Genomic DNA, 27742 nt, shown 5'->3' on the forward strand with positions numbered 1-27742 from the left:
TCTCCTTTATCAGTGATTGATAACACACTCCATTGGGTCCTGGGGTGGCGGCCATTTCAGATTTTTCATGTTTAGAAAAACTCATTTGTGGTGGGTGGTTTACTTTCACATCTGTTTTTAAGCCAATTCCTTCCCCAAATCGAATGGCTCCAAATGGCATAGGACCGTTTTGGGCAGGTTTTATTGCCAATGGAACGTTTAAAATATTAGGTTTAAAGGTTGTGTTATACAACAATATTTTCAGAAGAAATTGGATAAAAAGCTGTCGATTTTCAGTCACTTCTGCTAGTGAATATAGGAGACAATAAAATTTCAGAATCCATGTCTTGCATAGGAGAATTTCTGCACAGCAACACACCCAAAAACTGTGCAGACCAGTATAAACAATAGATGCACAGCTTATATATATGTGCATTATCTCTGAAGCAGTGCACAATACATTGTGCTACTACAACAATAGCAAAGGTCCATCAAAAATAATATTGTGATCATAATAGTAAGTATCTTGAAAAGCTCTGCCTGCAGCCCGACAAATCCTGTAAAGAACATCCTTTTCCCTCGGTGACCTGTGGTCCTCCACAACAGATTTGGTGTCTACTTGGGGTCTGGAGTCAGACAAGCTTTCAACACTGTGCCCGAGCGAGCCCGGCAAAGAGTTCAGCAGAAGGAAGCCGGAGGAAGGGGGCCCACCCGCGCTGGCCCGGCAGTTATTTCACATGGGGGAGGGGCAGCAACAGAGCCCACAGGAAGAGGAAGACCCTCTGGCGCTTGAAGGATCCATGCATAGACAGTCATGGGGCCCGAAGAGAGCGGGTCGGCAGGCTGCAGACTGAGCACTTGGAAACGGGGTAAGGAGAGCTAGGGTGAGGAGGGGGCAGAGGGAGAGCACCCTGAGCTCGGAGTGCACCGAAAAGAGAGCGGCACAGCCTGGTGGCCTTTAATTAAACTCCTATCTTGATACTGCCAGGGAGGTGGCAGTGGGCACTACCATGGAGGAAACTGCTGGTTCACACAGGCCCTGGAGGCACCCTTGTGATAGGAGGGCAGTGGTGTGCACCTAGAGTTTTTTATAACTGGAGGTATCATTGTAGTAGACAGGGCTGGAACAGCTCTGGAGACTGCCTCATAGGGGGAAACCCCTACCTGCCAGATACAATTGGGGCGAGTACGGGAGGCCAGATGGGAAACACCAGGAGAAACAGGGAAAGGCCAGGGTGCCCCCTCACTCAGCGTTAGAACACAGAGGTCACAGGCTTCCCCAAGAGACCTAGACCCAGGATCCGAATAAGCAAGAGATGGCAGGGGTGCCTCACTGAGCCTCAAAGTCAGACAGCAAATTTGAAAGAACAAGGCTGCTTCCAACTGGATACAGACGGCATGGTGAACCCCAAACAACAGTTGAAGATGGACCATTTTGCTAAGGATGATCCATCTCAGCCAACAGAACAGCCAGTGGGGGCCCTGAACGTGGATGCCTTTACGCACAATCTGACTTTAATTTCCCTAAAAGACAGCACTGACACAATTGGCAAAAAGATAGACATCCTTACCTGTAAGGTGGTCATATTTGCGATACAGATTGAGAAGCTATGCGGACGCATGGCAGTGGCTGAGCAATGAATCAGAGATGGGGAGGACAAAATAGCAAAGCCGCAAAGCTATGTGGTACAACTGCAGCAAATTGTGAGGAAAGTGGCTGCCAAGAACGATGATCTAGAGGAAAGGTCTCAGCGAAATAACATACGCATAGTGGGGTCCCTTAGTCTTCTACAGCCATACACAACATGGAGACCTTCACAGACTACTCATGAGATCCTAGATGTCCCTGTGGTTTCATCTACCTTCATGATGGAGAGGGCCCATTGCTTGCTAGTCCCCAAACTGCCCTCTGCGGCGCTGGAGCGTCCACTCATCGCCAGCATCTTCTGCTACAGGTATAGAGATGTTCTACTAAAATTGGCAAGGAAAAATGGGGAACTGTAGTATGGCTCTGCCACCATCACACCCACAGTGTTCACCACACTGAACGGGGCGTTTTGATGGTGTATATGCGGCTTGTTTGCACTATGGTGTTACGTGTTGAATAATATGGGAAGGTTGATCCTTTTTTATGTATTTGAAAAGTTCTGATGAACTATACCACATTAAATTAAAATTAAAAATTAAAAAATAATATGGGACCTACGGTGAAATAGTCGTGGAACATTGTGATGGTTGATTTTGATGGAATGAAGAGAAAACATAAGTGACACTGGACTTGCAGCCACTAGATGGGGCAGCACCTTGTTTGTACAGCTCCTCAGAGCATTAACTGCAGTTGGGTTTTTTGCACTAAAGGGGGTTATTGGTTCAGCTGGGTGGGGGGGAATCTTAGACAGTATGTTGGTGTTTCTGGTGTGGGTGGGGCAGGAGTTGGGTGCAGGAATGTTTCTGGGGATCAGAGTACACAGGACGGTGGATGATGTGATGAGAAGAAATGGTTGGGCGGCGAGATGCAGGTTCCAAGCTCTCTGCACAGTTAGGAGGGGGCAGGAGAGAGGGGGCAGGGTGATTATTAGCGAAACGCAGCAATACCGGATGTCTAGCATTACACTAATGACCTGCAACATCAGGGGGTTCACAAATGACAAGGAATGCATGCAAATAGTCAATTATGCTAAAAGGCACTGAGTAAGGATTCTCATGTTTGAAGAGATACATCTGGGATAGAGGTGAAAGTTGCCGAAGGTCACAGGGTTGGAGTGGATAGGTATGGGGCTCCATTATCCACACACTCCAGGACGGTGGTCATCTAAATTCATGCTTCACTGGGTTTTAAATTACATGACCAGGTAGTTGATGGGAAGGGAAGGTATCTCATTATGGCGGTGAAATGCTTTGTATTCGGGTGACACTGTTGAAAATGTATGCCCAGTATGTAGATTCGCCAGAGTTCTTCCTGGAGCGTGCTAGACATATTCATAAGAATGAGGGGTACAGAATTATTAGGACCAAGGATTTCAACCTCACATTGACATTGGATATAGACAGAGATGATTCGGCCCAAACAAAGCTACCAACGCCGGCGGAAACATGGCAGGGAATTGCAGCGTACCATGGACTAACAGATACGTGGAAACATTGGCATCCGCGATGGAGAGAGTGCACATAGCACTCGGGTGTCCACGATTCTGAGTCAAGAATAGACTACATCATCGTCACAAATGATGTGGCGAGATATATAAAGGATGCACAGATATCACCTAGAACACTCACATACCACTCCCCAGTTGTACTCTCTTTTAAATGCACAACCCCCAGCCTGCGCCATCGCACTGCAGGTTTAGGAACCATGCAATGGAGGACCCAGTGTTTAGGGATGAGACTGCACAGGATATAGAACAGTTCTTCACCCACAATGTTGATTCAGTTCCTGATGCAGCACTGATATGGGATGCTTTTAAGGTATGCATTAGGGGTAGCTGCTTTTCCAGGGAAGGGGGAGTGCTGAGGGCACTCTGGTGCAGCATGAGCAGTTTATAAGGTGATTGTCGGATATTTTATCTCCTGTCTGCCACAGTCTCATGCCCAATCTCATGTATTTCTCAGAGTTCTAGCGTGAAGATTAGCTTACTGCAAAAATGTGTCTTTTATTCGGGGCACTGACTAAGGGACAGCACCAGGCTTCGTGTTGTGGTGCATATTACTTTTACCGCAGGCAGTATTAAATGCTCCCTAGCTTTGTATCTGTCTACACATCACCACAAATGAACAGAGCACGTAAGAAACAGACTGGCACTGAGCTAATTCTTTCATGTACTTTATATGCAATTGGGACTCTGAGCTCAGCACACAGTGTTTGCGATAAAAATAAAAAACGTAATGTAACAAATTGAGCATGAGATTTGCAATGATATAAAAATGAAAACCACAAATTGTAAGCTCACATTTTTCATTGCAGTGAACGCATTCTCTATTTTCCAAACCACAACAGGGATGCGAGTATACTTCATGGCCACTGCTATCCCTGTGATAAAGTTCTTTCCCCCTTAGCAAATTTTACTTACACTTTACTGTTTGACTGGAAACACACTGCTATCTGTAGCCTTGAAAAATATCATCTATTTTGGCAGGGTTGCAAGCTCTCAGTTTGCATATGAAATTGGCCCCATGTACATGGAAGAAAACACATTAAAAAAATAGCTAACTATTTGTATTGTCTGTTTATTTATCCTGCTTGTACACCTCCCCAAGAAAAGCCCATAGTCTTTCTAATAAGTCACTTTGTTCATTATTATTATTACCGGAAGGTCATGCTCACCTCATCCACTAATGTAAGTCAGCTTGCATTGGGAGTTGCTGTGCCCACTTTGGCAGTCTCTCCCACTCTCTGTTCGCCTCACTGGAGCAGCCTCTCTCTCTCCCCTCTCCACTCTCTGGCTCAGCTATCGACACTGCAGCTTTCAGCACACACCATCTCAGCTAGGCCTGGAGGCCTTTTTTTGTTTTCTTTCTCCAAATTCTTCCTCTTCCACTCTCTCTCGGCAACCAAAAGCCCGTCCTATTTCTCTCTCGGCCTTTTCAATCCCTCTTCTTGCCAACCCATTTCTCCTATATCTATCTACAGAAAGCATATGATCTTCCAGCCCCTGGCAGTGATGTCATCCCATAAATCATACACCTCCTCTGGCACGGCCAAACCTTCTGGAAACTTCCAGAAGTCCCTATTCTTTTTCACAGTCACCCTTGAACAGAGTTTGGTTCAATGGGCCCGGAATTGGCATGTAACATTTTCACTGTTCTGCTTCCTGCGCTAACAGCTCAATCAATGGCTCTTTTAAATGTAGTGATTCTTCAAATTCCTCATCCTCATACACATCGCAAAAGCAGTTTTAATTCCTGCATTTTATTTCTAAACAGCAGTGCAGAGTCTGTGACTGCAGCCCCATTTACACACCCAGTTTGCACCCTAAGTTTTGCACCTTAGGTTTGCACCATCTGCCAACGACTAAGCTGTCCAATTCTAGTCACTAATTATATTAATGGGTTATGGGTTAAGGATTAAAGAGTAGTATGTTAGGAGTTAGTATTGATATTCCTTACACTGCAATTCTTAGACTGCAATGCTACGGTAATTATACCATGCAACCAATTCAAGCTATCCTTTCTTTGTAATGCTAAAACCAAACCACCCTTTCTTTGGTTTGTATGAATTCACAACACTCTCTCACATCAATGCTAAGCCACACACATGCTGGCTGCAATACCATAATCATTTAAATATTGGCACACACCTTCCATAAGAGTTTGAGTTTTTATTTGTTATTTATTTATAAATTTAGTGACCAACATTTGGTCTTGGCTACAATTTGGCCTGGTTATCCTGCATAAATACCGCCCCCCCCACCCCTTGTTTCTGCTAGGTCCCAAAATCTAAGGGCCTCTGTAAAAACTAATACAAATCCCAGCTAACCCACTCCATCAACCATGTGATTTTGGGCGCATTTATGAAAATAAGCATTTTACATTCTTTAATTTATTGTTCACAAAATCCCCCATTTACAGGTTTTCATGTCCTTAGATGAAATTCAGTTTTGCAAATATGATTTTTAAATATGATTTGATTTTGATAGATTTTTTCCAACCTTTTTTATCTCTTTTTGTATTAACACTTTTCTTTTGAATATCTTTTCTTTTTTATTTTATTACTCTTTTTTATAAACCTTTTACTTTTTTTGGTTTTCTTTTTTTTAACATATAAATGAATAACCTAAACAAATAACACCAATCTGCAATTTTAGTCCATGTGGTTAATAACTGCTGCATATTCTTAAAATATATGGCTGTAGCAGTCCATCTCTAATGATAAATACGTTGAAACCAATGTCTGTGTTACTTGCTCCACAGGTAAACGCTCAACTGTAAATTGTTTGCGAAGCACGGATAAAGACAAGAATAAAACGAAATACATAGAATTCTTTGCAAAATAACAACTCCCTTAAACTGGTGGTGGCAGATCCATCACAAGGCCTAACGCCGGCCCTGGGAGCTTTTCAAAATGAGCCAGTTCATCAGTAGGCCTATGTCCGTGCCATAGTTTTCCTTGATGTGAAAGCTAGCTTTCATCCTCTTCATGTGGGGTTTCCTTCACAATCACCAGTTGCTTATGTCTCCCCCCTTCTTCCATCCAGGGGGTTTTGGTCCAGTGGTATTGGTCCAGGGAACTCCCTTTCATCCAGGGGCCTCCTCCGATGATACCCAGCTCCTGGAGCGCTAGTGAGGAAAATCTGTTAATGTCTAAATTAAAGAAGAATTAGACAGGTTATGTATCCAGCAAATCGAATACATTAATTTTCCTTGGTTTATTTGGCAGTTCACCTGGAATACAATTAGGCAGATTAAGCAACATAAAATACACACATTTCCACCAACATTTGTACCATTTATGCAGTTTTTGTAATGACCTAGAAATAAACATGCGTGTTAAACATATAAATACACACCAATAACATTTTCTTTACAACTAACTGGAAACAAACATGTGAGTTAAACATAGAAATATATTGCATGAAATAATATTTCCCCTTGCAACCATTTAAAAGGACCGTGTGAAATAAGCATTAATTTGGAACATCTTCCAGCTTGCAAGCCTAATCCTTCTTCTACTTTATGTTTTATCCTTTATTTACACACCTTGCATTCATATTTGATGCACATATACTCACCTGTTGTATCCCCCCTTTTTCCATTTAAATTAAGAATTCCATTTACACCTACTTAGCTGCTATGGTGCATCTGCTTACCTGTTACGGTGAAACCCCTTCAAAGTAAATATGCTTTGATTTAAGTATCCAACTACACCTTTTTCCGGTGAAATGGCTTGATTTGGTTAACATGGACAAATTGTTCCACGTTCATCTCTCCTTCCTTTACCATGATTCTGTAGACCACAGGTGAAACCTTGTCCACCATTTTGTATGGGCTGCACCAGGATGCTAGACAGTTTGCATTCTTGTGGTTACCTTTTACAAAATCAAATTTAAACACCTGATTGCCTACTTCATACTACCTCACATATTTCTTTCTATCATAGTATGACTTTGAACTGTCAGCAGCTTTTTCCAAATCCCGCTGTGCAACTGAAAATGCATGCTGCAAATGTTTTCTCAGCTCTTCTCAGCGGTATAATAAATGTTGTGGTAAAACAATTATCCTGTCTGTCATGATTTCGTGTGGACTGAGGTTTGTGGACCTTGACAGTCATGAGCCGATAGTCATTATGACCAGAGGGAGTCACGCATCCCAAATGGATCCTGCTTCAGCTACAAACATTTTCAAAATATCAATGACTGCTCTGTTTCATTGTTCCACACCTCCAGAAGAAGAAGGCCGATATGAAATGTGCAGTTTCCTTCTCACTCCCAAAATGTACACCATCTTTGTCATCACTGCACTAGTAAAATGACTTCCACAGTCTGATTCTATTCTTTAAGGCAAACCAAACCCAGAGAAAATATGATTCAGCAGCAACATGGCTGCTGTTTGCAGACTGCAATCGGGTGCTGGAATGCACTCCAACCACTTGGACATTAAACAAGTGACCGTCAGCATATATATGTTTCCTCGTGCTGAGCTTTGGACGGGATCAATAAAATCGAATTGCTAATCTGACCATGGGAGTGTCAAACCTCATTTCATTAATGGCGCCCTGTGTGTTGGAATAGTAGGTTGAAATTGCGCACACACCAAACATATAACTCTACATATCGGAACATGTGTGGTCAATAGGCATATTCTTTTAGGATTTCCAATGTTTTCTGGGACACTCCGTGACCCGCAGTTATGGCATCATGGGCATGATGTAGCATCAATCCCCGAAAATTACAAAGGTACCACCCACTGGATTTCTGGACTGACACAGACTCCCGAATCATCAGCCCATCCTGTTGAGGGTGCTGTTAAAGAACAGGAAGTCAAATTCTCTTCCTGTTCTTTAACAGCACCCTCAACTCTTCTTTTCCTTTTAGAGTTCTCCTCAGTAAGAGGATTATGCTTTGCATCTAATAAATGGTTATATATAAGCACAAAAATTGGATTTTTTTTGTACCTTGATCAAATCCTGATCAGGGGTATCAAAACTCCACTGAGCCAAGGGTAGATGAACTGTACACTGAGATTAGAAGTGTGTTATTGCATCTACCTGGATTTCACCAATAAGGTGTTCAATAGGAAATAACTCTGTCATCACTGCCACCATCTTGGCTAACTGATCTGCTTTGTCATTCCCCTCTTTATCTTCCCCAAGTGTTTTCAGATGACCTTGTATTTTTCTGCAGTGAATGATCATGTCATTCTCTGAAACCAGTTTATCTATTGCGTGAATCATTTTACCATGTTTGAGTGGTTTCTTGCTGCATGTGACCATTAATCTCAATGTCCACCCTTGTAAATATTCCACAAAACATGTTCAGACCTAATCAGAATCAGTAACTAAAACTATCTCAGCATATGGCCCTTTGGATAACGGGCATGCAGTGGATGGGGATGCAGAATAACTCTGACACCAAATAACCTAACCAACTCAGGAAGATGGCAAAGGTTGGTGTTTTATTAACAATTATCTAAAACAGGGAATTACAACAGACATCAACAGACGTTTGCTCGAGCTCTCAGTGAATTTCTCATGAAAACACATATATATCCAAAACATTCCTCATAGGTGACTTAATACTACGTGTCAAATGAGAAAAACCTATGAGGGATTGTGATAGGGTCAAGGGGAAACATCTAAGTATACTTTCTATACGGGGTGGGATTGTGATTGGATATCTACTGTCAGGTGGACTACTTATGCCTCCTGTCATCTTCAACACTATTAAGTACACAGTATATCATTGGTCTTCAAACTATAAGGCCCTTCATTATGCTGCCCTCTATAATTGGTTGGCACGCTCGTGACATGTCTGGAACATTTGATTGACTTACCAGCATGTACACTCACAGCCAGGTGCCAGGGGGTGGACATGACTTGACCTCCCCACTCAATTAGCCCAGCTTCTCTCGTCACCAATGCCTTCTGCCATGAAGATTGTCATTGAGCTTGGCCTTGCAAAGTATTCTTGTCTATGAAAATATATTGGAGTGCGAGCACGTACTATCGTTGTTCTAGAACTCCACGCTCAACTCTATTCCATCCTTCAATCGCGTGACAGGAGACCACGATTTGGTCCATTTTGCAGCATTTAAATGTCTTCAATGAATAAAACTTGACACACTCAGTGTTCTTTCTTTGCACCTTAACTAGGGGCGATTCAGCTTCACATGATTACTGCCTTCAAGAATAACCAGTCTTGGCAATTTCAGCTTTGGTACCAGGCCAGACAGCCTTGCCATTCGTTTCCACAAACTCCACTTATTCATGCTGCAACACAGTTCTCAGACTTTCCACTCCATGGGTCAGGGCTTAGTAAATTCATGACACCGATGTCCAGCTTCTATATAGTGGCGGCATCACCTGTAGTCTATTCACTACGCATAGCCAGCTTCTAAAATTACTTAATCTACTTGTGTTACAGCATATGTACAGTTATTAAATGGCTTACATTTTCTACAGGGCTTTGCACATGTACAATCTTATTTTCGCATATTTCGTCTCTTCGGGGATACATTTGATAGGGCTTTCTCAGAGGGTACCTTCTTTCGAATACTCATTGTGGTATGGTCACAACTTCTGGTGGCAAGCATGGCATGATCTCAGGCTTGCAACATATACAAGGTGAGGTAGGGGGCGGGATTTCCTGCAGAGGCATATAACTGTAGAGGAGGAGCCAAATGCCTCTACTGATCCTATTTTGCCTATATGTTGGAAGACGGAAATTGCGACATGCACAACTCTGATAATGGTACCTATCCCACGAAGACTCCTCAAAACCAGGTATCCATTGAGAAAGTCCTTTATGATGTACCGGCTGAGAAATGACAGTCTCTTAAAGGAGGTCCTGAAAAAGTGTGAAGCAGTGAAGGCAAGAGACTGGTGACGTTGCATGAAGCAGAGGTGACACACCAAGAAGAGATGCCAAGGAAGAAAGTATATAAACCTTATACAATCTCATGACGAAGTAAAAAAATGAAGTAACATTGCATGTGCAAAATGAAGATCGCAAGTGTGAAGAAGCACTGATAAAAATGCAAGCCGTTTTATAATTGTGCAGATGCTGTAATGCATGTAGACTAAGTAACCATGAAGGCTGACTATACATCGTGAATAGATTGCAGGTGGTGCCACCTCAGTTGCAAAAAGGCTGAAAGTGTGGCGCAGTAGAGAAAGACAGCTGACGATGAAGGAAGAATCGAGAACGTTGTCTGGCCCAGTGTCAAGTGTTGGGGCAGCCAAGAAACTGGTTATCTATTTGAGAAGATACAATGAACATGAGAAGCGAGGCAAGCTTCTGTTGAGGTGCAATGGAAAAACACTATGAGTGCCAGGTTTTATTCATTTAATGGTATTAAAGGCAAAGAAGGAGCTAAAAACACCTTCTCCTGTCACATGGGGTAGATGGAAATAGACTTTGGGCAAGCTACATTAAGGCTGAAGATAAGAACGTGCTCGCACTCCCTCCTATTCTCAGGCGCAGTGATACTTTGCAAGGCCGAGTTCGAAGACAATTCGAATGGCAGACAGCAGCAGTGTTGATGAATGATGGGCTAATTGGGTGGGAAAGCATGGTCAAAGTCCACCCACAAACACCCGGGGTACCAGCTTGCGTGCTGCTAGCAAGTGGAATATTCCAGAAGGGTAAAAGCATGCCAACCAATTATATAGGGCCACGTAGCAAAGAGCCCTATAGTTTGAAATCCAATGAAACATTTTGTATTTTATGACACTGAAGATGACTTGCACTAGGGGTGGGCATAATTGTCCACCTGACTAGAAAGACCCAATCACAATCCTATCCTCCTTAAAAAATATACCTAGATGTTCCCCATAGACCAACCACAATCCAACTTAGGTTTTCTGACTTTGCCACATAGTGTGACGTTAATGATGATGAGCTTTTACTATAAATGTGTGTTTTTTCATGTAACACATTGAGAGAAATACTTTGAGACGTCCGTTGTGTCCGTTTTACACCCTGTTTTAGACAATTGCAAATAAAACAGTTATGTTTTGCCAACTTCCTGAGTTGGTCTTATTATTGATGTAAGAGTAAATTCTGCACCCCCTTGCATTCCATAATATGTTACCTCGCTTAAAGGGCCTACGGGTTCATAACTGCTCTTCTACATTCCCCCCGCTGGTCAAGTCCTCAACCACTTCTTCAATTGTCTCCACATCTTGATATTTTCTTTTGAAGAAGTGCTTCTTTGGAGTCCAGATCTACATCACCTCCTCTGGGTGTCAGCTGATTTAACATGTTCATCCACACTCCAGGTCATGTAGTTGCACTGTCCATTCAGGTTACAATAGACGCATCATCCCACGTACTTCTTATGATTCTTTGGATACAGAAACTTCTTTCCTTCAGGTGTTATGATGCTGGCCTCTATATATTTTCTGACTTCTTTATCAATCAATTCTTTGGGTCCAAACCCAGATTCGACATTGATCATCATCTTCATTCCTACTGCTTTCTTTGCCGTCTTCTTACATTGGGCAATTATTATCCTGATCACACAGAATCTAAACATCACCATGACCAATATTGCTCCAAGCAACTTGAAAATGTTTGCCATCCACTGCGTAATCCATAAGAATATGGAGGCAAACCAACCGGCATCTATAATGTCCTCGGTCTCATCTTCCATCTTGTTGTGCAGGTTTGTCAGCAACGTTATGGCCTCTGTCAAGGTCCTATTAACATCATTGTGAGAAGGTATGAACGTGCAACATGATGGCCCTATTTTGGCGCAAACTCCTCCTTGCATCACTGTGATTATGTCAAGGACATGTCTGTTCTGCAGGGTCATTAGTCGTATGGCTCTCAGCTCATCCTTGATAGCATTGAATCCCTTTATGGTGGCATTGATTGTCTGCAGAATCTGGTAATTTGCAACCATTTGGAATTGCCCATCATCTGGATCCCAGGTATGAAGATAGTCTTAAATATTGAAGCAGTCTTGCTGAACAACCTATTTTCATGAGGAATGGAGTCATATGCTTCTATTGACTTGGCTGAGAAGTAATTCCCTCTTCTGGTATGATTGAGAAATGTGAGCATCTTCCCTTTGTCAAATGGGCATCTACCTTTGGAAATTCTCCATTGCTTAGGTCACTCTGAGGAATCACTAATGCTGGAACATAAATGAGCACCAAGGAGCATGTTCTTCCACAATCCTTGGGCAGCTTCATGTAGGCCATAGGCCCAAAATGGCTGTCCCTACTCCTATTCTAGAAACATTGACTGTAGTTCTGCAGTCCTTGTTGTCTCCCACATGATTCTTTCCATGTCTCCGGAAGCACAATGTCGCATTCGCCAATGGGATCACAACCATTGTACCTGATTCATCTTCTACCCATGCCAGCAGTTTGGCATACTTGGTCCATGACTTCAAACATTCATTGTTCACTCTCTGCACCTCTGCACATATTCTGGGTTTAATAGATGAGCTGCACAGTCCTTCCTCATAATCCCTTCTTGGACTTCACTCGTGCATGGGGTGCATTGGTCAGAGCTAGAATGAGTGAAATCTGCAGAGTAAAAGGTCAGATACGATGGACCCCACGTGGCCTGGACATTTTTCGTCTCACAGATGGTTTGCCACTGCAATCTACAAGCTGTGTCTTCTCTCCAGATGTTTAACTTCCATGATCACTCACAATTGACTATGCTGGCTATGGCTGATAGGAGTTGCAGGCCAAAGTATCTGGGGAGCCAAAAGTTGCATACCTCTAGATTGAGATCTGCAACTATTGAAAAGGCCAGAAGAGAGGTCAACATTAACATTATGGGCTTTTGTACAAAGAAAGGGAAACAGTAAATAGAGATCGGAAACATCACATAGAACAGCCCCATCATTTTTATACAGGGTGGCATACAATGTACGTATACCTGGGTCCACCTGGGTACCAGTAGATCTATTGAGTAAGTTGAGATGTTAGTTGTTATAATTTAGATGATTTAAGAAAGTTGAAAGGAAAGAATGGGGAAGAAGCACACCCAGCCCCAGACAACATGGCAGGTATTCAGTGAAGCATTTTAGGATTCAGAGCCTGACTGAGAGAAGGACTGCGGTCATGAAGACCTAAGAGAACTATGGTAGGATTCAAGTGGCCACAGAAGCATGCTTAAGATTGTTTATGGATGTATTAAGAGGCCACTTTCGTGTCTCAACCTGCTGTTGTCTTAGGACCAACTATTGGCAAATGTCAATGCAAAGTTTCTCTCCCTCATTTCTCTTGGTAGAACTTCTGTTTCAGATTTCAAATTCTGGCTGTCTTATTTCTTCTCCAGGTCTTCGCTGTGCTGGTAGCTTTCCTATTTCCCTCCTTGCTCTAGATAGATTCTGTATCCAACATACCCAGACCACCCAGACTCCACAGGGGTTTCTCAGTCCATCGTTTCTCTGGCAGCAGGCTTAAGTCGTCTGCATTCCACCTCTTTTCAGCAGTGCCATACTTTGTGTACACAACACAACAGATATTTAATGTTCACCACAGGTCAAAAAGCAATCTCCAATTAATCATCTTGGTGCTTTCAACCTAATGCTTACCCACAGATGGAATTAATGGATTGTTGTATGGTTGGAAAAACAAACTCAGCTATCTCAAGGGCTTGGGCCATCGCTAAGCAGACCTTGGCCTGACTTTAGGCACTCTGCTATGTGGGATGGGCTTCTAAGTCAAGTCTTATAAATCCCACTTCTCACACTACACAGTATGCAACAGACTTAATGGAAATTAAATAGTTGATGGTCTCAGTTATACAAGTTAAGAATGATTTATTAAAGATTACTGTTTTGGTTCAACCTGTGCTTCATGGTTGCAATTGAACTTTCACTCTTAGATGTTTTAAGAATCTCTCAGAGGGGTGGCTATCCTGATGCATAACAACCTTTCTCTGCAGGTGGAAGACATGGTCTGTAATCAAGGTGGCACATATGTGCTGGTGGTGGGGAGCTGAGAGGGGCACACGTGACATTTATGTCAGTCTGTGCTCCAATTCAAGGGCGGGAAAGCTTTATTCTGGATTGTCTACCTCTTCCAGAGCGCAGGGTGAGGGGTGTATTCTTAATAGTAGGTTATTTTAATGTAGTCCCAGAAGCACATTTGGAATGCTCCTCAAACTACATGTATCTCATTGCAAGACGTATCTAAACAAAGTTAAAGAGTAAAATAAAGAAAACAGGGTTACTAGATGTCTTAAATGGAGACTGAGTTACCGGATCAGGTAAGCTAACTGGGAGCGTTACACAAAGAATCTGTCTCTAACTCCACTGGGAAGAAACCTTTAGCAGCTAGGGATCAACTGAATACAGTGCTGATGAATAAGACGGAAGTCCTTTTTCTCAGGTCACGGCAAAGCTACATTTCACATGGCAACAAAAGTAGCTCACACCTTGCATCACAACGCCTGCATTCCACATAGCAGGGGCCAGGATGGCTTCACAGCAAACTTGTATTAGAGATTTTTACAGGTGCTTACCCCACACTTAGTGAGGCTGTATATTCAACTCATCGAAGATGGAAATCTAATTAACTTAGACGCAAAACCTTTCATAAACATTGTGGCCAGAGATTCATCTAAAAGGCCTGGTTGACCTGATCAGGAAGGCTGTGTTTCAAGCAGAACTGAGTTCAATAACATGAGGATGGTGCTGCATTTAATCGATAAATCCCACAAGTCAAAAATGATATCGATCTTTCTCGCGCTGGACACTGGGAAGGTGTTCCAATGATTTGAATGGGAGTTTCTTAACGGGGTGTTAATTAGGTTTGGGTTTGGCCCTAGTATGATCACACTGATTGAAGCTAACTACAGTGAGGTGAGGGTGAGACTGGGGGTTAATGGCAACTTCTCTAACAGCTTCCCCAAGGGGAGGAGGAAAACACAGGATTGTCCCCTGATCCATATGTGTCACCTACCAAAGACAACCAGGAAAAACCGGGGATCAGGTGGGGCGGGGAATCTCACAAAATATAGCTGTTTACAGAGGATGTCATATTGATGGCCCAAAATTGCAAAACCTCCCTGGGATCCATTCTGGGGCAAATCAAAAAGTTCTCTGTGGTCTCTGGGTTTAAAGTTAGACTGGCCAAACCAGAGGTGTTAAATTTGGCTTTGATGAATGAGGCGGTAGCGGACCTGGACCTAAAATCAACAATCTCCTTTCACTAGACTAAACAGAATCTAAAATACATTGCAATCTATTTGGCACCTCTGTCATGGCATTTATTTAGGGTTAACTCTCCAAGTCTATTTGAGGGATCCTGGAGGTTAATCATTTGGGTTATCTTTGGTCCATCATTGGCTCCTACATCTAGGAAATAGTGGATGGGGATGTAGAAAGAGTTGTATCACAGACAGCGAATGGTCTGAGGCAATTATTGGTGGGTTTTGAAGAGCATTGCTACCAAAAGCCAGTATCCAATAATGGGACAACCAACAAAATAATGACTATAGGAAAACATAAGCCAATGCACTGGAAGAAAGTGTTGTATGGTGTTCCACTAGAGCAAGTTAAAACATAGACTTGTATGTGATGGACTGTAGAAGCCTCAGGTGCAGAAAAGCACTATGATTTTAAAACAGGTAACAGGAGGGGTACTCTGTTTTTCTCTTCGCTTCAATTGCCATTCTGTTGGTGCCCCTTTAGAGGCTTAAAGAACCAAAGTCATAGCCACAGCTCTCTATGCCGGTGAGCTTTGAGGCCATACAAATAGTTTCACTCTTCAGTGAGCTTAGAACATCATTCTGAAATCCTTATTAAGGATCCCAACTGTTAGATTCTCAGTTCTGACCCAGAAAGATCTAGGTGTATGACCCATGTCTGAGAAGTTGGTGCTAAAACCTATGAGGCTCCGGGTACAGACGTGGGCTAATCCTGCTCCTTCTATATGCAAAACTCACCTCTCAGAGCTTTGCACACAAACATGGGCAGGTCCTGGCCGACTCTGGGTACATCCAATGTTGATTACAAAGTGAGACCTGAGTCACCTGAAAGTAAAGTGTTAGGACAGTATGGAGGTTAAATTGACTCATTACTTGCAGTTCAAAAAATGTACGGGTCAGGAAAAACATTCAGCAAAAATTCAAAATCCTTCTATGAGGGCCTTTTGCATTAAATGTCGCTTCCGCTCCTTGTCCCTAGCGGAGATGGTGGGGAAGAGGAAAGGAACTATCCCTTGTGATTCAAGTTTGCATGTGGACTCCCTTTTTTATGTATTTTTTATGCCGCACTTAGGAATAAATGGTTAAAACCCACACTGAAAAAGGGTGGGATCAGGTCTCTGCATGAGGGAAAAGGGTGGGCCCATAGCTCAGCCAATGAGGAGGTTGTGCTGACAGTAACCCACTACATTTGAAAAGCATGGACAAAAAGGACAAATAGGGGCTTTTTTGTTTTACACTTTTTAACTTCTTATCTTTTATTTGTTTTAAGATCGTTTTTTATTAGTCTTTTAAATGTGTATTACTGTTTGCAAAAACTATTTGTGGTTGAACAAAAACATGTATTAAATACAAATGACACAGATGGAAAAAATATTGCTGGGTGCAACATATACTAAGGGCCTCATCTCAGCTATTTACAAGGAATTTTACTCATTGCAGTTGGCCAAAAAATATATATGCATGATGGGAGGTGAGAGGTGGGAAAATAATAGTTGCCGTGCTTTGGGGAAATTGGGAGAATGTCTATCAGTGTACAAGTTTTAGACTCACACTGTAAGCTATTTGTAGATGGTACTACTCGCTAAGCATGATGCATAAAATGTTGGAGGCTATATCTAAACTATGGTGAATGGGTTCTGTGGAGGAGGGGGCTTACATCCATGTGCGGTGGCCCTGCCCAGACCTAGGGGGCTTCCAGTCAGAGATTAGCACAGTTTTATAAAATCTGAGCTCAGGTTTTATGTGACGTGCACCGAGGACTGCCTCTCTTTAATGTGTCCCACAAGACTGAGAGCTTTGCAATGGTTTGAAGTATAAAAAGGAGACAGTGAGAGACCTGTAACAGTATGTGCTTTTGTAAGGTGCACATGTCCGATTTAGGCTTGGGGGGTGTGGGGGGGATAAGTGGGAGGAAATATGGAGTGCTAATTGGTGTGTTCTTGTAAGATGTTCTTTTACAATGTCCTTCATCAATAAAACAGTTGAAAAAGAATCTCTCGGTACTTTGGAGAATTGGTCATACTTTCCCCCAACACACAGCAATTCCTTTAAAATAATGTTATTCAAGTCTTTTTTAGTAACTAGGACTCAGCCTCCCATTGCAAGGATTCTTTAGTGAAAGGACTTTGCTATGCAATGTTTTACTCTATGTCCCAACATGCAGCCTGCATTTCAGAACATGTTCTCTTAGTTTTCCATGGGACCGATGACTCCGTTTCTAAACATGCAGCCTTTCTTCACCAAATGTACTATCAGTTTATGATGGGAAGTATGACTCAGTTTCCAAAATGCAGTGTTACTTTACGCAGATATTCTCTCATGTATCTATTGGGCATTAGTTAGTCAGTTTCTACACATGCAGCTTTTCATTACAAAATGTTCTCACTCAGTTTAATGAGGCAAATGCTCTCTTATTTCGCAATGGAACCTGTCAATCAGTTTCCCAACATGCCGCGTTACTTCGAGCACATATTCTCTCAGTTCACTTTGGCAAATGTGGATCCATTTTCCAACATGCGTAGTTTGTTAATCAAATGATCTCTTAACCTCCTATGAGACTTGGGACTTAGATTCCCAATGGGCAATGTTAATTTTGTACCAAACACTCAATGCTACCTTTCTAGACACTTTGCTTTGGGTTTCCCAAATGTACTTGTGAAGGGTGGTACCTGTTCCATCATGCTCAGTGCTGTTTGCTCTCCTTCCTCCCTGAGGCAGTTATAGGTCTACAATCTTTCCACTCAGGCTTGCGTCAGAGTTTCACCAGTCCCTCCTGTCTTGGTCTGCTATCTTCTGAAGATCTTGCATAGGCAAAAGTGATGCAAAGTTTCTATCAATCATTTCTCATGGTGCAGCTCATCTTTCAGGGTGCTGTATCGTCTTGCCGGGTCTTCACAGTGGTGTTTGCATTTCCGTTCCCCGCCTTACGGTTGGCGACTTCAGTACCTGACATACCGCAGACCTCCAGGTCTTCGTAGGGATTCCTCCATCTCTCGGACCTCTGGCAGCAGGATTGGATTGTCAAGCCTCATCACGAGTTTGGCGGTAACCCTTAAATGCGACGGTAACGGTATTACTGCTGCATTTAGGGGTCCACCAAAGCAGGGGCTTGGCAAGATATACCCCCACCTCTGAGCTGGGGCAAATCCGCAGTGAATTTGACCGAATTTGCCAATTTTCGGCGCTATTACTGCCGCGCCAATACCGCCAGCAGTAGTAGTGCTGAAAATTCCCCATTGGGCCCAATGGGGATCGGGGAATTCCGTAATGGGCCCAGTGGGGACTTACCATTCCGCCAAACCCGTGATCTGGCGTTAATAGCGCCTGGGGGTTTGGCAGTAATGCTAATAGCCCCAGTGGTGATACCGCCCAACTCATAATGAGGCCCTTAACACCAGCCTGCAGATACAATCACCTGACCAGAGGTTTGATAAATTGCTTAGATATTTCGTGGACTCGGGCCACCTCCAAGCAGGATTCATATCATATAAAAAATTGTCATACAAGCCCTTGTCCTTTTCTAAGAATATTGCCCCAGCTCTGTTATTTTATCTTATCAGGACTTATACCATGTACCGCTGCCATTTCTATGGTCTCCGGGTGCTTTCATGGATCTGTGGTTGAGGTATGGAGGGGTTGATTAAGGTGTTAGCAGGAAAAGAATGAGTTGTGCTAAATTGTTGGAGCCAGGAGCAACTGGTGTCAGTGCAGGTGAGTTTTCCAAGTGGATTGTGGCGTATCCCCAGAGGTCTGTGTTTCCCAATGGGAGATCTGAGGGGAGCGGCTCAAGTCATGTGTTGTGGGTAGCTTTTGGCATTTAATTGCATAGGTGCCAAGTTCTTACTAGATTTTGATGGGCTAAAGAATTTGTTGTGTTTTTTTGTCAGCAAGTTGGTGAGCATGTGTTGAGTAAGGTGTTTGAAGATTGAAGTTTTTAGTTAGTTTGGATTCTTTGGGCAGATCTGCTGGACAGTGATGTGTTATGTGATGTCTTCTCCAAGTGTTTTTATTTGTACCTTTCTTCCTCATAAGGAACGTCCGTTCTCTGGTGGAGGTGTGCATGGGTTTGGGTGTAGAATGTGCTATCCCCCAAAGGTTTCCTCGGGTTGTTGGTGTTCCTTTGTTTGGGTTTGTTGTGTTGTTTATTAAAAAGAGCTGTTTTGGTCATTGTGCTAGTTTTGGTGTGTTGTATATTGGAAAGTGTTGATATGTGCATTAGTGGCATTGTTGCGGAGGTATGTTCTTTGTTTCCTAAATTGGAGTTATGCATAGAACTCCCTGCTCTAGTTTCCTACCTTATTTTCACCATGCCCCAATGCACCGTTCATGCTTTGCCTTCATCTGCCCCTCATACAGCTGCTTGCACTCTGGACTGTAAATGGATGTTGGTGCATAAGGCACATACACCTGGAGGAGCTATCGCCTTGGTGCTGTCACTCAAAATGTAGGCCCCTTTTGGATTTGTTCTGCTTTGTCAGGGGGTAGGAGACACTACATCTGGGGAACAAAGGACTTGAGGTCTTTGCTACAGACAAAGCCCAATCCTAACTGCCATTGGGCCAAGTGCCAAAGGGTTAACACCCTTATAAACATGTGTTGTTAGATTTATTTTGAGAAAGAACATCAAACACAATAACACTTCAAATAAGTTGTAGATATCTCATTTATGGCACAGTATTGAAAGCAGATGGTAAACACATTTTCATCAAAACAGTTTGAAATAAAGTATGTGTGCACTGCTAAAGCAAACTGTCAAACATTTGAAATCTTACAAAAGAATCTAGTTGCAGTGAGGGGGCTTTCATATTGTCGTGTTGGTCAACTGATGTGTTGGACTTAACAAATGCTTTATAGATGGTCTTTTATGGAAAAAAGGGTAAAAATCAATATTGGAATGAGTTTCCTCCAAATGAGGAAATAAAGTTCGGAGATGTGTTTCTGCACTGCTAGACTCCTGTAACATTGGGCATAGGAGGGAGAAGCTTACTGTTGTCTTAAATCTATTTTAAGTTCAACAATCAAATAATAATGTGTTTTTTAAAATGTACCTTTTGCCACTACTACTACAAAAACTATTTTGAAGCCTTACATCACTGTCAACACATTGGTGGAGAAAGCCACACTGCTGGTGTCCTGTAGCACTCAGATGGCATAGTTGGAAGGCACTCACATAGTGTGATTTTCGTAGCACTGACATGCCACTCATGAGGGAAGTACAGAGTCCTGGAGCCCTAACGTGGAAGCTCACTCAAAATGTTGTTGTTAACACACGGTGAGAGGAGATCAAGAGAAATCCATCCTCACACCATTCACATGCATACACCATTGATTTGTCACACCACAGTCAGAGGCAGCATTAAGAGAGCGATGTGTGGTGATCTCGTTTTGGAATTGGACATAACATCATTTACAAGTTAGGTCATGAAAACCTTGAATACCTTGATAACAATTTAGACCGTGGACTTGGCCATGAAAAATGCTGGGGTCACTGGCCAGCAACAAAGGCCATAGCTAGTGGTCAATAGGTGTTCAAAAATACCAATGTGCATGGTTGAAAGCCATGCCTAGTAGCCTGTCACTGTTATAAAATATACACTGGGCAACGTTGAAAGCTGTAGTCAGTGGCCATGGTTAAAAGCCATTGCTAGTGCCCATTAAAATGTCAGAATATACAGTCGACACAGCCAAAGGCATTGGCCACTGGCTAGTATTGTGTTGAAAACCGTGGCCCATTTATATGTTAGAAAATATAATGGATATATAGTGGGCACAGTCAAAGATTGTGACCACTGTCAAGTAAAGTGCTAAAGTCCATGGCTATTGCCTGTTCAGTGTACCTAATATACAGTGGACACTGTTGAAAGCTGCATCCACGGGTAAAGGCCAAAATCTATGGTTGGTAGCTTGTTAGCGTTTTAAAATATTCAATGCACATGACTGAATGTTGTGACCAATATCCATAACTGAAGGCCATGGCTAGCACCCATTCATGTGTTAAAATATATTTGGCCATGCACATTGACCATGGCTGAAGCCCATGCTTAATGCCAGTTACTATTGTAATGTAATTAGTGATGTCATCAGAGATGTGATCTGTGATGTTATCATTGTGGTCATAGTCTGCACAATAGATGGCGCAAAGTTAAAATGGCTTTAGCTGAAATTCCAGGGTTTTGTTGCATCAAGTTCTCACCTTAACGTCCCTGCAGCTAAAGTTCTTTCCTTGAATTCCAAGGGTTTTGTTACAATGTATTGCTCAACTTAACATCCCTGCAACTAAGGTTTTTTCCTTGAATTTCAAAGGTTTTGTTACAATGTATTGCTCCCCTCAACGTCTCTGCAACAAAAGTGTTTTCATTGTTTTTGTAGTAAATTAAATTAAATATAAAAAATACAAACAATTACACTGAGCAGAACACTGTATTATGTCTACAAAGAAAAATAAATGGCAATTTGACAAGGACTTTTATAAAATACTTACATGTACCTGTACTACTCATGAATAGGCATTAAAATGTTACACTAACTGTCACTGTATATAAAAATACATATTTACAACACAACTTCCCATATAGATGCAGATATATATATATATATTTTTTTTAAACAAATTTTGTAGCCGCGTCTACCAAATATATATATACACGGCTGCATACAGCAAATCTTGGGGAAAGGGGGTAGACCCGTGTGTACAAAATGAGCCAATAGAGCGTCGACATTCTTCAACGCGGCTACGCATCTTTGCGCATAATATATCAGCCAATCAAACCGCACGCTGCAGTTCTGCACTTACATGTCACTCCTATTCGCGTCAACAAACTATCCAATCAGACGCCAATACACTTCCTTCCTGCCTTTCCCTTTGCACTGTTTGTTTTTGTGCTTGCATGATCTGAATGACACAAGGCCTAGTAAGAGTGTTTGTATTGTCTTACATCTGTCTTTCCTTGCTTGTCTTACTAGCCTTTGTGTCATTCAAATCGTGTAACTGCAAAAACAAAGAGTGCAAAGGGAAATCAAGGTAGGAAGTGCAAGGGAGAGGGAAGAGGAAAACAGAACACAAATGCTCTAAGTAAATGCAGCCAGGGCAGCACGACTCTTGGTAGTACACAGAGAACAAGTGACTTTAGCATTACAGTTACAACCCAAAAGTGCCTAATAGGCTCACATAAACTGAAAAATTGTCTGATAATAAAGAGCCTGCTACCCAATGAGAGTCTATGAATAGCTAAACAACCAGTTGCTACAGCATAAAGATAAGTCAGTTACCTCAACAGGGGACAGACAAAGAGAAAGCACGAGAAAAGGAATGTTTTGAGCTGCTTCCAAAATTTCAAGTGTTCCAGCTTAAGTATGAGAGAAGCACAGAGGCCATTGCAGAAAGATACCATCTACAACTCAACTGTAACTGCTTAACTAATGTGTAATGCAACTGAACAGCTCATATACCATAGATAATTTACAAAAAAAGAATATCATTAACTGACCATTAAGTTTGCCAAGTTGTAATATATCTGAACTTGGGACCATACATTTTTCAATAATAAGCCTAAGTAAAAACTGAGCTAATCTTTCACAGCACACTACCCATTTCTTAAATAACATAACAATTCTTAATGCACTATCAAACCATACACACACACAATTGTAACACAGTACAAAATCGCCAATATATAGTCACAATAATACAGCTTAATATCCAACCAGAAAGTGCACACACACACAGCCACAATATTTGTCAAGGGTACAGTTATACTGCTTGGTTCACACTACGATTTCTCACACACCCTCATTCATATCACATCTTCCAATGTCACAGAAAAACAACCTGTATTTGCAAATGTATTTTCTGTCAAACATGAGCATAGCATAACATGTGATACTGCTTCATCACGCTCATAAAAACACTGAAGTAAAATATAGAAAACCCTACTTTCCCATCAATACTTTATAAACTTGACCAAACAAGACATCTGGACATACTGCACTTATCTTACAAATACAACAATTCAAACTGTACATAAAATATATAAAAACAGACTATCAAAACTCACCTTCAGGTGATCTAAATAAGGAATAGAACTTCACTTTGAACAAGCACAGAACATGTGCACACTCTGAGCTCTAGGATCACACTATCAAAAGTTCAGAAAAAATTCACTTGCAAAACGTTCACAATTCAATACCATAAAAAGAGGACTGTAGAAAGCAAACAATTAAAATGGCAAACACATTTGTATTACAAGCTATATCAATCAATAATCCCCAGCACAATTGTCCAAAGAATACTTTATACAATATGTACACACTACATTAAAAACATCTTTTATTTTTTCCTAATCTTTCCAAATTTCATAGCCGCGGCTATAACCCCGGCTACACAACGAAAACCTGCCTATAGATGCGGCTACACATACATTTTATCAGATGTCCTGAAAAACACATATTACAAAGTATTGAAAATAAACTCACACTGCCCTTCAGGTAAGCACATCCAAACAGAAACACATGTTCAAATCTGTGCAAAAACATCCATAATATAATATGATCACTGCACCAAAATACAGACAGGTGTAGCTGCGGGTACAACGAATGGGTTCAAGCCCACGGCTAACAAAGCCCGCCACAAAGTATGACATATGATTGGCGAATTTGTAGCCACGGGTCAAATAAACCGTCAGTAGTTGCGGCTACTCGTAACATTATGACACGTTCAACAAGACATATTCCCAAAGTGTATCACTTGAAACAACACAAAGGTAGACATAAGAACACCGAATCACAAACACATGAGAAATTGTATACTGTAAAATCAATGCAACAACATGATCAATGCACAGTAATTAGAATAGCTATACCCGTGGCTACAGCGATAGTCATAGATGCGGCTACACTCACCAAAAATGCATAACTTCCTATTGGCTTGCTCATAGCCATGGCTATGACCCACTATATGAATGGTACCCACGGCTATAAAAAACCTGACAGGATACAATGTTTAATTGGCTGCTTCGTAGCCACACCTATCATTTAAAAAAAGACTTCAAAAGATGTTTTATTTTTCCAAAATACTTAAAAAGTTATCTAGGAGGCTCTTAAAAGTACCTTTGGGTTCTTTTACCAACGTATCACAAAAGAATATATTTTCAATAAGAAAAATACTCTTCACCTCTATGATGATGCAAATAATTTCAAATAACTTCTCTGTGGTCATTTTTTAGATGATGAATTCCTTTCCTTTTCCCAAGAGAAAAAAACCTGTGCTGCCAATCAAAAATGTTTCTCCACAATGACAGCATATACCTCCCATTTCAAACACTCCATCTAAAACAATATTGTAAAACCAAAAACCTTGTAAACCAATGCTTTGACAACTAATCACCTATGTCCTCAATATCACTATGAACCCATTCTCAAAAACATGCCAACAGTCTTCTGAGCAAACAGATTCTTCTCCTTCTGAAATTGGCTAAACTTTCCAATATCAAATAAAACAATAATTATACACCAAAAACAGCACTATTTCCGAAGGTACATTTCGCCCTTAAACAATGAAAATGTACTATGTAGAAAAACTCTTCCTATAATAATACAATATAATCTACACGGCATGATGCATTGACCCACAATCCTTTTGTGGTTTGGGGTTATTCCGTGCAGTGGCTATTTTAAAATTTGATGGAGAAGGGGTGCCCCCAACCCCACAAACATTATAGTTATATCTCCCATGGTGCATTGCAGGATCATGGTTTTCAGAAATGAAACAACCACCATCTTGTTTTTCACTCGATGCGCGTGATATTTGCAGCTATAGCCAAGGTTTTGGGAAAATGAAACGCAGTAAAAAGCTATTTGTAGGTCAAAAAAATACAAATGTCGTCAGGGTAGAGATGGGGGGCTAGCCAGAGGGCACTGAGTGAAATTTGGCTGTTAGAGGGGGCGTAGGGACCGAGTTTGCAGCACAAAGCTTTCCGTAACCTCGGCTATAACCGCAAATAGCCGACATCTGGATGCAAACTGCGTCACAGAAGCAGCGTGTTTTCTGGGGTGAAAGGGAGAGGGCAGAGGAGGTGAGGAGGCCATCTAGGGAGTGAGGGGAGCTGGCACAGATGAAGGGGCAATTGCTGAGGGCTTGGGTGGCAGGGAAGCATTTTCTTTTTCTGCCATTTTGACAATATTTGTGGTTATATTCGAGGCTACAAAAGACTACAGATAGCCACGGGTCTGTGTAGTTTGGTATGCGTGGCTATATAGTTTGAGGTGTCATTGTTTTTAGTTCTTTATTTAGGTATACTCTTGTCGGGGGTGAAAAATTCCTGGCGATGACCAAAGGCCATTGTCAGAGACTTGGTAGGTATTAGAGAGTCTTTTTTATTTCGGATGTGTGTTTTCCGACTTTTAACCATGTAAGACTTTGGAGAGAAATAGAAGAAAATAGTTTTACAAATTTAATATGAAAAGGAGGGATTGTAGTGTAGTTTTAGGTGTACAATAGAATGTATTTTAGGGTGTGCATTTTTAATTATGGTTTTATACTGTGTCGCTATGGAATGTTATCCTACCTAGTTTATTGTTACATATTTTTATTATTTTTCAGTTATTTCATATATGTACATGAGCATTGTTGTTCTGTACTGATTATTTAGGATGTATAGTAGTATAAAAGTTAAAGTCAGTCCCCTTCTCAACTAACTTTTTGTAACCACAGCTATAATACAAGTCAATGAACTGTAGCCACAAGTATAATATAAAAAAAATATCATCATTATTTTGTATTTGTGTATTTATATAGGATAAGTAGTTTTTAAAAGGACCTTTTGGGGGAACACTGAGTGTAGAATTTTAGCACATCAGGAGTACTGTTTTGGTGTTATCTGGGAACACTCTGTCATGCCTATAGTAATTTGCCATGTAGAACTGTATGTTGTTGTTCAAAATCCATAATTGGTTTTGGTCTATCATGAATGCTGAAACTGCTTTACTAACAACCCCCTGGGATTTCTCAAAGTTACCATTAAATCTGGAGGTCCATCTCCATTCTTGACTCTGAGTTAGATTGGAAAAAAGATGATAATGGTGTGAGGAAATAGTTTCCATGTCTTGTTCCATCATTAAAGTAAGGGACACCCCTCGTACATTCCCTAAATCATTGCCTCCACAATGAATAAGAATGACTTCTGGGTGCCCTGTACCTCTCAGACGTAACAATTTTGGAAGAATTTGAAATCACTGCATTCCAAACCACTTAATTGTGAAATTTGTCAAACCTAGGTCCATGTTAATACTTAGTTTCTCGCAAAAAGCCAGCAACCAAAACAGCCAACTGTATCCAATCAGCCACATAGTTTTCATTGCAGCCATGATGATATCTGCAGTGTTTCTCTGTTTCCAGGAAATTGATTCCTACTTTGAATTTCCTAGTAGGAAACTAATGCTAATTACCAGCTATTTCCATCATGAGTGCAGAGAGTACCACACTTTTTCAGAAATTTGCATGACGTGCTTTGGTACTTGCACCATGTACCAAATCTTGCTAACCTATATCAGATAATGATATCAAAAGCCCTGGTACTCACCATTTAAATATTTTCTTATTAAAATCCAAGGTACTCATCCCAGTAGCAGCTATTGCCATCAATATACCAGGTTCCTGCATGATTACCATTCAATGGCCAGGTGCTCACTCCATTGTCAAGGTTATGCAGAATAAGTATCACAGAGCAAGTCTCCACGATCCCCAATTAGGAGACAGTGCCAGATTTCATGATGTCTAGCTAGAATAGTGGTGCAAGATTCAGTAACGCCTAATTCGGACATTCATAGCAGGTTTCATTATGCCCACTTAGCACAGAAAGACCATATACCAATATGCCAAGTTATGATGAGCAATGACAGATTCAAATATATCGGGCAAGCACACTAAGGCCCCATTCCATTATTTGTAGTTTCCAAAGTAAAGCAAGATACCATTATGATAACCAGCACAGTAAACCCAGACTTCAGTATACCCAGTTAGCACTGAACACAAATATTCTGTAGGGGTATGTATATGTTTGTGTGTGGTGCTGGGGGCAGTGTAAAGTGCAGTGGCATCATGTGCACTGTGGGATTATATGTGTGCAGTACAGTGTTGGAATGGTGTGTGTGTCTATGTGTGTGCAGTGCTGTTCTGAGGATGCTGCGTGCACAGTGCTTCGGAATGATGAGCGTGCAGTACTGTTTATGGTGTATCTGGAGTATTGGAGCAGTGTGTGTGTGTGTGTTTGTGTGTGTGTGTGTGTGTATTCATAGCTGGGGTGGTGTGGGAATGTAAGTTAGTGCTGAGACCATGTTGGTTGAAGCAGTGTTGGAGTGATGTATGTGCAATGAGGGTGCAGTTTCTGTAGTGCTGGGGAGGTATATGTGCAATGTGCTGTGGCAGTATGTGTGTGTGC

General features: G+C 41.6%; 1 protein-coding gene across 1 annotated transcript in view; it reads right to left on the reverse strand.

Annotated features, from left to right (window-relative positions):
- LOC138558241 (E-selectin-like) overlaps window positions 1–27742 on the reverse strand; it is a 405907-nt gene that overhangs the window by 330396 nt on the left and 47769 nt on the right. Inside the window, exons 7-8 of the mRNA XM_069642666.1 lie at window positions 23363–23373; window positions 22244–22296 (exon numbers count right to left, since the gene is read on the reverse strand). Of these exons, the coding sequence (XP_069498767.1) occupies window positions 22244–22296; window positions 23363–23373 (64 nt within the window). The remainder of the gene's footprint in view (window positions 1–22243; window positions 22297–23362; window positions 23374–27742) is intronic.

Source organism: Ambystoma mexicanum, chromosome 1q, assembly GCF_040938575.1.
Source record: "Ambystoma mexicanum isolate Mex_15411 chromosome 1q, UKY_AmexF1_1, whole genome shotgun sequence".
NCBI lineage: Eukaryota > Metazoa > Chordata > Amphibia > Caudata > Ambystomatidae > Ambystoma > Ambystoma mexicanum.